This window comes from Neolamprologus multifasciatus, chromosome 18, assembly GCF_963576455.1.
Source record: "Neolamprologus multifasciatus chromosome 18, fNeoMul1.2, whole genome shotgun sequence".
NCBI lineage: Eukaryota > Metazoa > Chordata > Actinopteri > Cichliformes > Cichlidae > Neolamprologus > Neolamprologus multifasciatus.
The window spans coordinates 18,238,069-18,256,357 of record NC_140456.1 but is presented as its reverse complement, the minus strand read 5'-3'; the positions used below and the strand labels follow the sequence as shown (position 1 = coordinate 18,256,357).

Below are 18,289 nucleotides of genomic sequence, written 5' to 3'. Positions count from 1 at the left end.
AAAGACCCAACAATAATACAGAGACAACCTAAAAATAACCTCCTATGAGCAAACACTTGGCAACAGTGGGAAGGAAAAACTCTCTTTTACAGGGATCAGGATCAGAGAGCAATCTGCAAAAGACCAGGCCCTGTTACAGTATAACTAAGGGAGGATTCGGGGTCACCTGATCCAGGTATAACTATAAGCCATATCTAGAAGGAAAGTTTAAGTCTAATCCTAAAAGTAGAGAGGGTGTCTTTCTATCGAATCCAAACTGGGAGCTGGTTCCACAGAAGAGAGGCCTGAGAGCTGAAGGCTCTGCTTCCCATTCTAGGAACCTCAGAGAGCATTAGTGACCAAAAAAACCCATCATGAAAACCAGGAAACATACCAGACATGTCAGCGATAAAGTTGTGGAGAAGTTTAAAGCAGGGTTGTATTATGAAAACATATTTCAGGTTTTCAGTATCTCACAGACCACTTTTCAATCCATCATCTGAAAAAAACTATGAAACATAGTGGTGGCAGCATCATCATGTTGTGGGGAAGTTGGCGAGAGATCACGGGAAAGTGGATGGAGCTAAATACTGGGCAATCCTGGAAGGAAACCTGTTTGAGGCTGCAAAATTCTTGAGACTGGGCGGAGGTTCACCTTCCAACAGAGACAACGACCCTAAACATACAGCCAGAGCTACAATGAAATGGATTAGGTCCAAGCCTATTCATGCATTAGAATGGCCCATTTGAAGTCCAAACCTAAATCCTATTGAGAATCTGTGGAAAAACTTTAATATTGGTGTTCACAGACACTCTCCATCCAATCTGACTGAGCTAGAGCTATTTTGCAAAGAAGAATGGGCAGAAATTGCAGTCTGTCGATGTGCAAAGCTAGTAGACACAAACCCCGAAAGACTTGCAACTGTAATTGCAGCAAAAGGTTCAAAAAAGTACGGACACACGTGGGCTGAATACAAACGCACGGGACACTTTTCAGATGTTTCTTTATAAAAAAGATGCATATTTTTTCTGCTACTTTACAATTATACCCTTCTTTGTGTCGGTCTATCACATAAAATCCCAATAAAATTAATTTATGTTTGTGGCTGTAACATAACAAAACATGGAGAAATTCAAAGAGTATGAATACTTTCTCAAGGCGCTGTAAAGATAGCTATGCATGTATAGCAAAAGATAAAGGACGACTATATTTATTCAAATGAAATGCCACAGCTGTTTCATGGATGTCTCGCGAGACAAATACATTCTGGTTTAGCTCATATCATATTTAGCATATTCATCATTTATCATAGTTATACTGCTGCCTAACATGGAAGCCCATTTGTTTTATAAGACCAAATCTGATTCACTGCATCTTTTTGCCGTTCAAGTCCATTTTGTCCAACATAATGTATGGTTCATGCCTAACATGGGATTTAAATTCACTCATATATGAGTTGTCATACTTTTATAGCATAAAAGTATAAAAACAAAATATAAATCCAGAGTTATATCTGTGGCAGCGAATATAGTTACTCTATAAGATGCAAGCTCTCTAAACAGATGCTACTTCTTAACTCACTGTGATAATTCCCATCAAGTGAATGAAGATAAAGTTCACCAACTTGTAACGAAGAAACTCACACGGGTAGAAATGGTATATAAAATGAAGCCAAATCAACTTGACTGACACATTATTACAACAGAGCTCTACACACATACACGCACACTGACACTACAAAGGAAAGGATAAATAAAATCTTTATGATTTTGTCGGTTTTCTTTCAGGTGATGTGATGTATCGAGTGCAGCAGCAGAATAGCATCATCTATTATACTAGTCTTTTACCACAAGTTGCTGTGTGATTCTTATACCTGGTGCTTGAATTGCAAAATATTCAGTGGACTTCATGTTACAGTGTCAAGTGCAGACAGCAACATTAATAGAGGAAATTGCAAAAACTACAAAAGAATTACGGACATATAGCTTAAATTGAACAAGCATAGACATCTGTGACTTTGTGACCTTCCAAGGCCAGTTGATTAGACTTTACAAGACGAATATGTCAAAGGCTATAATTTCATTTAAACTACAACCTTTATGATTTTCTACCATATTGCTTTCAAGCACATTATTTAAGTCAAACTTAATGGAATGGAAAAACCACTAATACAGCAGCATCGCAGCTCATTGTGATATATCTAACACGCATGCAATTTATTCAAAATCCTTGAAATTCTCAGACGGATAAGTCAGATTTCCTGGGAGACCCCAGTCTTTATGGAATCTGAGATTGTTAAGGCTACACATGACTCTTGAACACATGCCAATTGGCAGGCACGTACAGCACTACCACAGAACATTTCTCTTTATAATCCAGAATGGAAAAAACCTTTTCAAATCACAAGGAATTATTGAAGAAGGCCTTTGTTTCTAACTATTTTGCATGACTCACATGGAAGTTGGAGATGTGCTCCCGATCAAGGGGCTTGTTGACAGACAGCTCTCCGGAAATTGGGTCGATGATGAAGATTCCAGTGGGAGGCTGGTCAGCACCAGGGCCTGTCACGCTGTATCGCAGGGATCGGTTTTTATCATGATCTGATCGGATCTGTTGGTATAAAGATTTGTTAATGATAGGGCATGCACATATACACACACACACACACACACACACACACACACACACACACACACACACACACATATATATATATGAATGAAACCCACCCAATAATCCCTGAATTGATCATTATTTCTAGTACTAATCAATGATTTCAACAGCAATCACAATATTGGTTTAAAAATCGGTTGTTATGTGAATACAATAGTACATAAAATGAGTGTCTACATATACACGTATTGAAATTCTCTCTTGGCTGTCTATCCTGCTTGCCATGTAAGCTGAGACCCCAGCTCCTACACTCTTGATCCGTTCTGAGCAAACTGAGCTTTTCCTCTTCCTGATATCACCCACTAAAGCCAATAAACATCCCATCAAATATGGCCGGATTAAAAATAAATCATACTTAGAGAATGTACAGTACTTAACACTCTGTAAGAAAGTAAGCTCAATATGCTGAAAGGATCTACTTCTTAGCTGTCTTGAGCTTTCCGTGTCCTCTGTCAGCCACCCACACCTAGCCCTGACTAGAGAATTGGTGTAAATGAATTGGGTTGTGTCTGTCCTTGAGCCATGAAAAAAGGAGTGTAATATCTCAGCAGTCAACCGAAGAGCAATTATGCTCGTGAGCACTTCAGATTTCTCCCTGCTTCTAAATAATGCCAGGTTATACTGGTACCGACTGCTCCCTGAAACAAAAGATAAATAATACAGTGGGGAAAAAAACCCTAACCTTTAGCAAAGTGCTGTAAATATGAAGCATTTTGTTCAAGGCCTTTGAGTGAAGGCCCAGGGTAAGGACGAGCCTGCAAGGTTGTCATATAAAGCAAAAGGCTTTTTTGGTTTGTGTGTGTGTGTGTGTGTGTGTGTGTGTGTGTGTGTGTGTGTGTGTGTGTGTGCGTGCGTGCGTGGACATGCATGTGCTTGTGTGAAGTACATTACCCGGACAAGCTCTTGTGGGAATGGGCCTCGTGAGTTCTCTGGGACATTGATTGGGGGGATGACCCAGTCTCTCTTCATGCGTTTCAGCTGGCTGTCCATGTTTCGTGGTGGAAATGCTATTTCCTTTAAATCCTTGGACATGACTGGAGGGACAGCACCTTCCTGCACCTGGCAAAAGCAAATGATTTAGTGATCACATGTATGCGGTCAAGTATGAGCACGTACATTTTTAGCCCTGCCAGCGCACGGCTCTGTGGACGGTAAAGCTTGAAGTCTGAATACCACAGAAGTTTATCAACAATCACTTTACATTATGCAGAGGCGGTTTGTACAAAGATTCTTGCATTTTAGACTCCTGATGACTTTAGTGACCTGACTCTACCTCAGACACAAGCACCAGGCATACAAATGTGGTTAGAACAAATGAATTTAATTCAGTTTAGTTTATATAGCATCACAACAAGAGTCACTTCAAGGTGTTTTATAATGTAAGGTAAAGATACTAAAATAATACAGAAAAACAACCAGATAACCCATTATGAACAAGCACTTGGCAACAGTGGGAAGGAAAAACTCTATTTTAACAGGAAGAAACCTCCGGCAGAACCAGGATCGGGGAACGGAAAACACCAATTAATGCATGCCAGAAAAATGTGGTACATTCCTATCAGGATATAAAAAAAGAGCAAGTGATTCTTACACTTTTGTCAAGACATTCCTTTGCAATTACATGTATTTATTTTATGGGTTAATAGCAATCATTGGCAAACACTAACATGGTGATTTCAGAATATAAGCATGATAAGGAAACACACTACGAGTTCTGGTTTGCTTTAAATGGCAGACGTCTTCTTATGTCCTGATAAAATACACCCACAGAGATAGAGCAGCTTCCATAATGGATCTGCCATCCTCCCTCGGCTGTAATGAATGAGATTTGAAACAAAGGAGGATGGTACCTGAAAGCCAGACACTAAACACACAGATGGCTCAAATTGCCTATGCTGCTCCAGAGACTGAGGAGACTGAAGTAGTGCCAGAGAAAGTTAAAATAACCTTGAACAAAACAAGGCAGAAAGGAAAACAGAAAAACAATATGCGAAATCCGTCAATGTCAATCTATGATAGCTGGAATTTTAATGGAGCTGCCGTGCCCCTTCAAGTATCTCCCCCACTGTTATTTTTATGTAATTAATTAAATGTTGACCGGTCGTGAGGTAGTCAAGTCCTACAAACTACAAAGTACCCTATGCAAACACAGAAATTAATTACCACTTTCTCACCTTTATAACATGACCCATATCCCACACTCCCCCTCCTCTAACATCTGGGGAGCTGTTGCCGAGCTTCCACTAATCATGTTTGAAATCCGATTATACTGCTTTCACACATTGAAAATGCAGAGAGGCAAGCGGACAGATAGTGAGGGAGCATGCTTCAGAAATATCTATTACCCTATTAAAATGGGTGTGAGTGAGAGCAGTAATTATTTGCAACTTGTGTCTGGAATGATGAATGGCATGGTGGGTTTGTTCTGCCCAACGCAAATCTATCTCTGGTACGCTGGAGGTCTGTACCAATCCACACTCCGCGAACCCCTCTTCATCTTCCGACTAGGAGTCTACTTCAGAGTGCAGGAGAGTGTTTGGCTGAGTGATGGCCTGAGTGTTTGTGAGTGTGTGGAAAGGATTTCATATGTGTGCGTTTCCCCTTTTAGGAGAAATTCTTCTTTCGGATACTGAAATGTTTTCTCCTCACGGACTGTGGCGGAGCTCAGGTTCTAATGGAGGTCAAGACAGTGGGCGAGTACACACTCATGTTAATGAGGATATTGTTTTGTTGTCATTGATTAAAATGTTTCCCCAAGGCTGGAGCATTCAGGGCACTAATAAAAAAAATTTAATCACTGATGTGATTAAGAGATGCGTGATGATTCATGACAATAATTGTGCTAGGGGAAGATAACATAGCAGCTCGTGACCTCGTAAACGTGGAAGATACGGGAAAGTCAATCCCTGATTTCATTACAAGCAAATCAGGCCAAATCCAGCAGCTCTCACCAGATACAGATCAGAGTTCAGATACTGATAATAAAGTTAATCATTTGTATACACATGTGTCGACCACGTGAGATTCGGATTTAGCAATGCAGAAACTGTGAAAAGTCTATTTTTACCTGATTATTTAAAAGAATATATTTACCTGTGACCACCCAACAACAGTGAGTAATGGTATCATTAAAATCACATATACCTGCAGGAGTCCCTATAGTAAATGACTGTCAGTGGCTAACGATGGTGTTTTGAAAAGCCCACTAAGTTTAATTTTGGCCAAGCAGACCACTATGCCTGCAGCACTGATAGTAACTAAACAGAACTGTCAGTATTAATTCTAGAAACACAGAAAATAACTATTGACTTTTTATCCATGTTGCTAAACATTTAGAAATTAATACTTCTGGGAGTTTATTTAAGTCCAGTACTGGGATTGAAATTAAAAGATCGTTGGTCTTTTGAAAAGAGTTTTGCTTTTCGGAAAATTCATAAGAGTCTCCAGAAGGCCAATGAAAGTTTTTACTGACTACTTGATTTTAACGACTACTTACATAGCCACTTAAAAGCTCATTTTTAACCTTATAGTAAGGGCTAAACTGGACAGTAGCAGATGAAAATAGTATCTATGTACAGTAGTTTGCAAAAGTCTTGAGCCACCACTCATTTCTTTAGATTTTTCTATTAAAATGGGAAATATTTGCATTTATTGAAACGTGCAAACATAAATTAAAAATGCAATATATAAGATTAAAAAAAGCAAAGTTTTTATACTTCTAACAAACTTGAAAGTCAATATTTGGTATGACCACCTTTATTCTTTAACACAGCCTGAATTTTCTTTGGCAAGCTTTCTAGTAATTTCTTTAAGACGTCTTCAGGAATAGTTTTCCAGACTTCTTGAAGGACATTCAAAGTTGTTCTTTGAACATTGGCTGCCTTTTGTTCTGTTCTCTGTCAATGTGTTTCTACACTGCTTCACTAATGTTGAGGTCCAGGCTCTGGGGAGGTCAATCCATGACTGATAGTGTTCCATTGTGTATGTTTTCTATCCAGGTATCCTTTTTCTGCACTGACAGTGTGTTTGGGGTCATTGTCATGCTGCAAAATGAAGCCAATGCCAATCCGATGTTCTCCAGATGGTACTTAAGGGTGTGTGTTTGCAATTCAGTCAATTTTGAAAAGATCCTCAACACCACTGGCTGAAATACAACCCCAAACCATGACAGAAGCTCCACCAGATTTCACAGATTCCTTTAGATACTCACCTTCCTCTGTATATACTGTCTCAATTTAAATTCCTTTCTCTATACGACCTGTTACCATTGATTTTCAGTCTGGTTCTTGTGTAATTTTGCATAGCTCAGCCTTTTCTCCCAGTTTCCATTCCTTAAGAGTCTATTCTTGATAGGCACCAATAGGCAAGCAGCTAGATAACCCGAAGGACCCGATGTGTCTCTCAGATACTGTGTCAGATGGATTTTTTTCCATCCTTAAGGGCATGCTGTTCATCTGCTGTAGATAGTGTTTAGACCTACTACTGTTACGTTTGTCCTCCACTTGTCCAGTTTCCTCCGATTTTTTTAAGGACACACTAAACTCCACGCTGATCATCTCGTTGGTACAAAAACCTTTTTTTTGTATCTGTCACACTGTGTTATTTTTGGCATTTTTCATAGATTTAACAAGCATGAAAAAGAGGGACATATTATGTGTTTTCTTGACAGGTTTCCTGTAACAAAGTGCCTAAAGATACAATTAAAAATTGTCTCTTTGCTAATATGTCTGCTACATTTAGACACAACCCAAGTTCAACTCTTGGGTTAGGTGCCATGTTTGAATTATTCATAGGTCAGTTTCAAGTGGTTTATAAACAAAATCACATTCCTCTGAAAATGGTCAGATAGAAAGACTGAAAAACACTTTAAAAAATCTTCAGATAGAATGAGAACTATTGCTTAATATTTCTTTAAAAAAAAAAAGAAGGAAAACATCTGGCTCTTTGGGAAAAGAATATGAGGAGTCGCTCAAGTCTTTTATATATTACTGTATATGTCTGCACTGTAAGCAGATATTTCCTAATTGAGTACCTTTTTTTGGTAAAATTCCTTTGATCTCCTCCCAACCACAATGTTGACGTAAGAGCACATGGTCATTCAGACTAATTGCAGATGACTGCACAGCACATCCAGAGGAACAGTTAGAGCGGCACACTACAGCTCAGGCAGATGCTCCCCATCTTCCAAAGCACTAAAAGAGGTGTGGCCCCTTTTGCATGATAAGGCAATAACCTCACAATCACAAGGCATGCTCAGTGAAATCAACTTTATGGGGAGCTATTCGGCATCTGCTCTTGCTACCCACTGACCGTGTTGAGTGTATGTTTGTGCTCCTAGTAAATTGACACATTAACTTTTAATTAGCAAGCATCCATCCAGTCTTTCGGAACACCTGCTACAATTTAGGGAAGTAGTCAACTGTGAATGTGAAGTGCACCTAATAAGTGTAAGTTATTTGATGCAAGGGGAGAATTGACCATTCAACCTTCCTTTATGGCACTAAACATCAATCAGACACTCAACAAACAAGTTAAAAATGTTATAAAAAGGGTTGAGGTGTATTCACCTGCTGCCTGGGCACCAGCGTGACTTGGGCCACCCATTGCTGCTGAGTGGCGGCGTCACTCGCCGTGATCAGCAAAGGTGACACAGGGAGTGTGGAGCGCTGAAGAGTCCTGGCAGCATAGAGGACTCCGTCGGCCTCTATCCGAAAGTCAGATGGGTTGCTGCATTCAAACCGCATCAGACCACCACGGCCACAGCTGACAAACCTAACTGCAAGAGACATAGACAAATAGATTTGAGTTCAAAATTAGTTTAACTGTAAAACCCCAGAAAATAAAGAAGAAAGAGCTAGGGATATAGACAAAGGAGAAGGAAGACAGGCAGCCAGACAGAAGGTCCACAAAGGTTTTCTGATTCTCCTTCTCATGCTCATACATTATTCACTTCAAGCTGTGCCCCAAAGGTATTGCTCAAAACAGGTGCAGCGGAGGAGAAAGATGGAAGGAGGAGGAAAAAATAACTAAAGAAAAAGAGAGGAAGAGTGCCCCTCAAGGGCTATTAATGAAAAGCCCCAAAACCCACAACAATACATTAACAGTGAGATGTATAAATTAGACTAGTCTACATGCTTCCCCGTGTTTAAGAAACTACGAGGCAAGTGCATAAACATGGTTTATTCTGCTAGTTAAATGCTGTTTTCTTTCCAGCTAAAGCCATTCCATGCAGCGTTGTCCCCGATGACACACATGGAAGCCTTCTGTGGGGGACTGCAATCCTCGGAAGACAGGTGCGTGTGTTCGTGTGGGTGTGGGCATGTGTGGGAGCGTGTATGAGTATTTATTTTATAGGCGAGTTCACAAAAAACACACCGAGGCGTCAGACAGGTGGACTTTCGAGTCCCACAGGTGCCTCAGTGGCAGTGGTACAACATCGGTTCATGTTACAAGTGAGTGACAGTCCAGCACAACCTATGTAGCTCTTGCAGGTGCGTGCACAAGCCCATACACACAAACATACAGACATACTTCGACACTTAAGAACATCTTTGTGTGATTTCTTTGTGTATGGGTATGTTTCCCCGTTAACCCACCCCACACCCCAAACATCCCACCCCCCACCCCATACTTGAAAAACAGATATATAATTTCTATGGCCGCTCTGCTGATGCTGCTTTGAATTATTAAAGCAGATGTGGAATAACTTAACAAAACCCTTGCAGGTGGGTGCCTAATCTTCCTTTGTGCTGCTTCTCTGGGGACTTGCTCATGTCTTCAGAGCATCATCTGCTCTTGGAGAGCATTGAGTTCCTCTGGGTTTTGAGGATGCAGCAGACTTGCTTAAGGTCTACTGGAAATCCCCACAAGCACACCACATCTTGCAACTATTAAATCTCTTGGTGATGACAGAAGCGAGAAGAAAAGAGAAAAAGAGAGAGAATTAATCAATGAGGTTGCCCGAGGAAAGTTTGAAAATTGGCATGCAGTGGAATCACATATTCGTTCTCCAAAATAGGAAGAGAACATCTTTTGCAAGGACCATGCTCTGCATTCCATTACAAGCTGTTCATATCCAACAGTTCAAATAATAAAGATAAAAATGACACCACCTTTCTTCCATACTGGAATATACTCTCTATTGACCTTCCCCCTTCTGGTTCAATTACCCTTGACCATTTGTTTTCTTCTTGCTGACATCAGATAAATGACATTCTCCCTCTGAAGGTTTTACCTTAAAGACAGGTACACGCAAACTTAGAGCCTTCAGGCTATCATGATCCAGCCCAAGTCAGCAGCTACTCAGAGGCAGAATACAGAGTAAGAGGCTGTCAAAGTCAAAAGATTCAAAATGCTTCACACTGCATAAGGTAGGTAGTCTCACACTGCTCTGACTGAAGTGAATTAAGAAATATATAATCCTTTTCTGCAAATGTTCGTAGATTTGATCAAATTAGCTGGTTATTTTGTTGATTAGATAATAACCTGTAATTGCAGGAACAGAGAGGCTAGTGCTTGGTTGATTGTTGAAACAAACCCTCCAATATTTTTATCCACCTCTGCATTCTTTCAGCTGTACTAACTAACCATTTCCTCCCCTCCTCATTGTACTGAGTGACACTTCATTCAGGTTTTTGTCAATAAATAGGAATGACATACAAACAATGGTATGTCTAACCATAAAAGGCAATTAATAGACAATAAATGTCTATCTAGCCCAACTGGCTTCTCTCCCCCCCAAAAAATACCTAACATTCATGGCCCCACTTACATATAAATACATCTAGGTGTTGCTCGCTCTCTCAGTTTGGAGGTTCATACCATATATTGCCTCCTATTTTCCATGTTCTGTCCTACTGGCACTTTTAACAATGAGTCTTTTGTAAATGTGTGCAGACATGCACTTGACAGCAGCATTTCCCCCGTGAGTTTTTTTAAGCCCAGGCCTCTTCTTGAGCTGAGCTACAGCTCCTTAACATTGCCTGAAATTTGGCCATCAGGACACCTCTGAGAGGCCCTTCAACAGTCAGGCCCCACAGCAATTGCTACAAAAACTCCCAGCAGGCACAACCATTTCCAATGATAATGAATGTGAATGTCCTGCATGTGTCTATTCATTTATCAGGCTCGCTCTGGTGGCTTATAAAACCAGAGAAATGTGTAGTGTGGCACTGCTGCTTATCTATAGCTAGGTGTGTTGGCTCCCTAAGGAAAAGGGTGAAAAGAGGTCTTGGTTGCCACGCCCTAACACACATGTCATCGTGGGCACAACGATGAAGGCTGGAATTGGGCAGAAATGCCGATGCAGCATGGGAGGAGGGGGGTGACTGTGGATTGGGGTTAAAAAAGATGGGGGAGCACAAGAGAGAGAGAGCTGGGGAAACAGGCATGTCAGCAGAAAGGCCCCTCTGACTAATGCCCTTCACCGGGGCCCAAAATTACCTCCAACTCAATGATCCCATTCACAGCTTAGATGCCATCCCCCCTCTTGCCTGACAACACAAAAACCCCGACTAACCTCTCCATAGTGCAAGAGTGCCTCTCTATTGTCTGATGAGTCACGTGACAGCTCCAACTCAGACAGACACAAATAGTTGGGGAGAGAAGGGGTGGGGGTGCGGGGGGGTGCAACGAGAGATGCACTTAATTTCAAACATACAATGTGAAGGCTGTGATTTCACGGAAGCAGAGAATATGTTCCACAATCATCTTTTATGCCTGCCTGCCAAATGCATCGGCTGCAAGCGAGCAGGCTGAAAGTCCCTCCTAATGCGCTATAAATGTGACACGACTGAAACTTCTCGTGTGAGATCATATCAATATGCCATCATTCATTTTATGGGAAGTGAGGTCACTGACAGTTGAGAAATACTCAGCATAGGTGTTGCATACTGAGGTAAATGCCTCTCTGACCCAGCACTGGTAAATCTGCACCTCTGACAAAATGCATTCCTCACTAATGAATGTGACCACGTTTAGTACACTGCACTGGCAAGGAGACAATGCGATATGAAGCAGAGGCTTCCACTGAATGTGCCGTGAGATACATCCATGCCAGCACCACTGTTTATAAGATCCCGTTAAGCCCCCACTGAAGCTCGCACTCTTGTACTTCAATTCAAACTGCTGTGATATTCAATTCTAAATTGTTGCAAGATTAGTTGTTTTTTTTTTCTAACGCTATTACTACACCTTCAAAGCTGGTAAGTAAACAAACACCACTGTGCAACTTAATACAGCTGTTTTCATATACTGAGCTCATTTATTATTTTCAAGCCCTCCTATCGATATCTATATCTCTAGCAACATATGTGTTTCATAAATTATGCCAAATGATGGATATTTTGGATTTCTGTACTCAAAAGTACAGAAATGATTGCATCACGCAATATTAAATTCTCATAAAACAACAAATCACTCATTATATTAAAAGCTAAATATTGATTCGTTTAAAAGGCACATAGAGGCCCATGGTATAATTGTGTCCCCCCCCCCCCCCCCTTTCTTTCAAAAATAGGATATTCTTCAGAGAAACCAACATGTAGCTCAAGCTTGGATCTGGGAATGATGATACTGCCTTTTGCCAGACTAAGCCCTTGAAGGCGTTTTACTAATGCATTGCACTTCAAACGCTCAAAAGCATTCCATGCATTTATAGCTAGGCCTAAAATATGTAAGGGATTTGCATGAAAAATATTGCAGTGTTTATTCTCTGTTCAGTGTCTCCAGCAATTAGGGAAACTAAAGAGGAATTGCGTCAGAGCATAAACACATTTAACAAGCATCTGGCTCATTTTCCGAGCTTGATTGCAGTGACCATTCCCCTAGTATTTGGTTTATGCATATGGTTGGAGATCATTTTTTTTTCTCCCTAAAATTGCCACTTCAATTAGGGAATTATGAAGAGGCTCTCAAAAAACACACTGATACTACCTTCCCTTATCACATACACATACATATTAGTGTACACACTGACTGGGGAAGACAATATACAGCGCAGGCATGCCTAATCGTTCACACTGGGGTTTTTAAGCTCTCTTGATCTAGCAATCTGGCCCTTAGGAGATGGAAACAAATTTAATTTGTTTTGATGTTCTTTCCTTCTTCTTGTTTTTTTTAAACTTGCATTAATATCACATTTGTACATTTGGTCATTTTTTTCTCTAGGGTACAGCAATCCCATTTATAAACTATTGTACACAAAGACAATTACAATGCAAGCAAACTACCCACCAGGACAAGAATCATCTCCCTTTTCTCCAGGAGTCTCAACACTTCTCCCTAGTCCTGTAGGATACAGTGGTTATATTCCAGCAATGAGCCACAGGGAAACATTACCCCTCTCCACTGGCTGCCCAATGCGAACACATCAACTGCATGCTTGGTACATACCCGCTGGGCTCTGACTAGGCTAAAATGCTAATCAAATGCAACCAACCACTTCCTAAAATGATCTCATTCCAGAAGAAAAAAAAGGTGGTTATTTCAAAAGAAAAATGTATGATAGTAGGTCTCTTTTGAATAAGCAATAATTAGCCTTTGAAGATGAGTAATCTCACTGAGTTAGTAGTGAAAGAGGGCAAGCAAAGGAACGTCACAATTATGCCCAGGCCTTTGTTGGTAAATGAAACGATCCTGTGTTTTCCAGTACAATGACAGCCGAGCATTGTGTGGATTACCGTGTCAGTGAAACGAAGAACTGATAAGGCTAAGCTGCATCTTTCTGCAGTTATCAGTGCGTAGCTACTGGGGTTTTGTTCTGCGAGTTATTGAGACAAGCAGCTTGATACTTAGGCTTTAGTATGCCATCACGCTGACCACATTACTAACGTGTCAATTATGCTTACTCATCACGATCCTTCTGAGGAAAGCTCTGTGACCCCAATGTAAATGCCCGGAGGTAAAGCTGATTGCATTGTTGTTGCATTAATAAGTCGAAAAATAAAACAACTAAAATTAGAATGGTTCTATAAAAAAAACAAAAACATAGTTCGTAGTTTCCTTCATCTTCAGCATCAAAGAACTATAATTGACACTGAAAAAGTAAACTTATAATTACTGCACACTATGATAAGGCTAAATGTTAGGTACACGACCACATATTAAGAACACAGACTCCTATCTCTTAAACAAACGTCTACAATGCAGAGCCTCTCATTTAAACCAAAGTTTTCAATTCATGTCTGTAATAGCTAACCTTTGACCTTATTGTCATTCTTGAGTCATCACCACAACTTACTTCTCCTTATAGGTACTAACAATAGTCATTTTTTTCAATCAACAAAGGCTTTGATGACGAAGAACAGAGGATAGAAAAAGGAAGAGGGGTTAAAAAAATTAATATAAAAGGATAAACAATTTGGTCGAGGTTGACTGAGACACTGAGAAACGTTTTTGGAAATCAGATTGTGAGTAATAAGCCTAATACGCCATTTTAGGTGTTCACATGCATTAGCTTTTATTGTTTCTCTATTACAGAGGTCATTCTCTTGTGACCATACACTGCAGTAATACACAATCTAGCAAATGCTCCACTGCACTCTGCATCTATCACTACTACGCCAATGTGTTGCTACGGCGCTGCTGCGTCGCAGGCTTTTTCAGCTGAACGGAAAATTAATGCATCCCCGAGGCTCTGGTTGGGTGAGATATAACCATAAATATTAAACATCAGATATTGATTGCTTTCATTTATGTATCTGCTGCTATGAACTATGCAAGAACTTCAAATAAATCTTTAGGTGAGATAACCGTTTTATTATTTTCACTTTTTTAGATTTCTTTAGATTTTGACAGACACAATTAAGATACTGTACTATTAAACCTATTAGTGAATAAGCTAAAAGAGCGAGTGGTATACAGCTTTAATTTGGTGGTTAATATTCAAAAGAGAAAAGTATAAAAGTAAAGCAGTCTATTACTGAATCAGCTTATCACTATGAGCCCCGTGTCTCGGGTTTCAAGCTGAGCTGTTATTTTCTGAAGAGGCTGATCACGAGGGCCAGGCACTAAAACTGCCTTAGTGCAGCCTGTAATGTGACATTATTAGAGTCTTTTGATCTCAAAGGCACATACTCAAAGCTATTTAATTCTACCCCTTGATCATTCATGTCAAAACACCATCATAAAAATCTAAGAGACAAAAAAAGGTAGCAGTGGCCAGTGATGAGATAACCTCTGCTGGCATGTTCAGGCTTCAGGTCTTTGAAAGATTGTTTTAATCATACCAACAAATTGGTTCCTGTCACCATTTGTTTCTGAGAGACATAACAAAGAAATTAGCCGCAATGTTAAAACCACTGACGGGAGACAACGGCGTCCATCGTCTCGTCACAATGCAGTTTGTGAAATAAGAAATAAGAATCTGATAAGTAAGACGTCTTCACATACACATTTAGTTGTGCAGGGAGTTAAAAAGCTAGAAAGGACTTTTACTCGGAGACAACAAACCACACTGTTAATTAAAACTTTGATTTGGACTGGACCGAGGTTGTGCAAATGAATGTTCAAGACAAAGCTATTTCCCAGCAGATTGACTGCAATTTTGATAATATTACCAGTTGTTTATTAGAATGTGATTAACTTCTGACAAATTGCCTAACCTCTCTATGTCAAGTAATGACATGGAGTTCATTTAATATAGAAAGTCAGTGGACCTCGATGCTGAGACGCCTGCTTTTCAGACACTGCATGCATACCTATAGATTAATAATACTGTGTTTTAATATAGTTTTATAGGTGGCGGTGCACAACCAACATGAATGACTACCCTTTTAGACGTGCGCACCATTCAGTTATTTTAAACTGAATATGTGACCTTTTGTTGCCATGTTGATAACATTCACCAATATTAACTTTGTGCCATTGATGATAAATGAAAAGTCTAAAAACTAAAGACAAGATGGAAGAAACAACCTTCATGTTATGAGTGTTAATGTTGCACCAGAACCAAGAAGGCACTCTGGAACTTCTCTGATAGCAATGCACATTCGGAAATCTGCAAATAATCCGAGTCTGAATCCAAGGTAACTACAAATAACTAGATATAACAGATAGTGAAACGCTTGTGTTTTGTGTGTCTGACAGAAAAAAGAAAGATATATCAGAATATTGGCTTTTTAAAACACCAAACATTAGTATCGGCATTAAAAATCTTATACTGGCAAAGCCAATGCTGGTCATTTTTATGTGAAAGCTCCAATGCAAATCTTTCTAGATTGAAGTATCAATTTTATGGTAAGAAAATATGATATTGCACATATGTGACAGTTCTCTCTGTCACAGGTAGTGCATATTAACATGAAAATGACCAATGCCTTTGTGATGACAGGAGCGTGGTGAAGCAATCTTACTTTTCCCATGTCTGCAAAGAGCCTAACAAAATGGAATGAATAATACTTCGATTCAGAAGCACTACTTCCCATCTGTTTGTTGACTCATAATTGTACATTTACAAGTGAGTGGAAGTCAAGCAGACTTTTAAAGTGGGTGGAATAAAAAAACAACATCCTGTATACTGGAAAACAACAGTAGAAAAATGTACAAGGCATAATAGGGAAGCCAGGTTTATTTCTGTGTGCACCATACATACAAAGGAATTTTATTTCTTTCACCTTCTTTCAGCTTTTTTTTTCCTGGATGTGTTTTCGTGCTTGACTAATCTCAAGCACAAATGGCATCCTAAAGTCGACCCGATGTTTCTTTTTTTAGCTTTGCTTTTTGTGTAAGGACAGAATAGGACATTTAGGGGTTTTTTGGAGTGCAGGAAGATCAAATGTCTCCCAAGCATTTGCAGAAATGCCCATTATAGCTTCAACTTATGCTGAGAGCTAATCCACCATGATCAACTCCAGTTCAAGGACTGCATCTGAATATAAAGTACATGTCTTTATTTTAACAATTTTCTCAGCAATGATGACTCAATGTTAATCAACGAAAAAGTGATAGCTAATAAAAAAAAGGATGCATTTTGTTTTTTACAACGTCTCTGCCTTCACGGGGAATAAAGCCTGTGCCTACTTTGCATAGCTCTGTTGTCAATCAAACCCATGCAAATGACTAGTTCAGGTAAAGACTGTTACAGTCCACTGCATCCAATTACAAACCTAACCACACACACAAACATGTCATTTTTGTTCACTTTTTTGATTTTTCTTCTTAAGATTCACACCAAAAAAAAGTATGCTTACACATTCTCACATATACTGTTTCCCTTTATCCATGTGCATGCTCACAACAGTCCAGCGCAGCAAGTTGGGGGATTTTATACAACAGAGAGTGTCTGTAAATGGAGGGATGTGATTCACTTACCTGCAGAATATCATGTAAAATAAAAGCTGTTGGGGGAAAAAAATGCGTGGGGATATGGGACCAGTTCCAGGGCCATTATGTCACGTATAGCACAGTCACAAGTTCATGCTGAGCTTTCGAGAACAAAGCTAATGGAATTCCTGCTTCTCTGCCTTTGCTGTGTAGAAGTCGGGGCACAGGGAGAAACAAGGAGAATGCATGTGAATCTGCTTTGGCTGGGAAACAAAGCAGCAGACAAAGGAAGATGAGGCTGACAGCCTCTGGAGTAGACTATTGTATTGTAAGATCGAGGCTGCTTCTGCATCTCTCTCGAAGAAAGAAAGATGAATTACTGAGTCATCCACACAGGAAAAAAAATACGTATGCATCATTATAAACTGTAAAAAAAATATGCATTAATCAGCTGAAATGATGCTATAGGGGTGGAATGTGGATTTTTACATTTCAAAGCAAAAATATTAGAGTAGGAGAAAAGGAGATGAGAGAAAAAAAGAAATCACTCTTTTGCCAAAAAGGCCACAAGGACATTTAAATGCTTCCCTTTCAACCTAAACAAAGCAAATGAGTCATCGTGGTAGGCAGACCATTACAGTCACAGCTACCAACCATTATCCTGATTTTACTCACTTACCCTATGCCACACACCATGAGACACTTGGAAATCTCTCTCTCCCTCGCTCTCCGAAACCCTTTCACATGAACAAAAACAAACCAACGTGATTTTGAAAATCTCGGCACTGTGGAGTTAGCGTGCATTCCGCTGAAGAGACAATGTAAAAACAAAAATTAACCATCAAAACAATGACAGGAAGGGAAAAAAAACCCCTGTAAGGACCGAAATTCTTCAAAGACAGGGATTACTGCCGCTGCCAATATACAGAGTGTGCGCGTTTGCAATTGGTACATTTGAATCAATACGTGTCAAATTCTGCTTGAAACACAATTAGCCCGTGTTTAAAGAAAAAGACGGAAAATACACAGAAGGAAGATTAAAGGTAAGTCCGATGTTCCTCTCAAAAGCTTGCACGTCAACACATGACAGCTTGTTATTTGCTGCACCAGTCGAAGAAAGCAAACAGCGAGGAAACCATGCATTTGTATGAATTTACAAACAGTGTCTTAGTGTGTCAACTGAGCTTATCCTTTTGCACTGTTTCTTTTGGTTCCTGGGGATATCAAGCCACAACTGAGATGGTGAATGCGTGCAACTTCTTTTGACCTGACTGAACCTTCGCACCCCCACACTCAGTTTGAGCTCAAAGAGATCAGCTAAGTGGAATGGAGTGGAGTGTGGGGGTGGTTGGGTGCTGTTATTCTACGGCTGTA

General features: G+C 39.9%; 1 protein-coding gene across 1 annotated transcript in view; it reads right to left on the bottom strand.

The window, feature by feature from the left end:
- The window catches only part of cdh2 (cadherin 2, type 1, N-cadherin (neuronal)), a 61,964-nt gene that overhangs the window by 16,507 nt on the left and 27,168 nt on the right, over nucleotides 1–18,289 (bottom strand). Inside the window, exons 3-5 of the mRNA XM_085140178.1 lie at nucleotides 8,221–8,429; nucleotides 3,545–3,712; nucleotides 2,435–2,590 (exon numbers count right to left, since the gene is read on the bottom strand). Coding sequence (XP_084996304.1) covers nucleotides 2,435–2,590; nucleotides 3,545–3,712; nucleotides 8,221–8,429 — 533 coding nt within the window. The remainder of the gene's footprint in view (nucleotides 1–2,434; nucleotides 2,591–3,544; nucleotides 3,713–8,220; nucleotides 8,430–18,289) is intronic.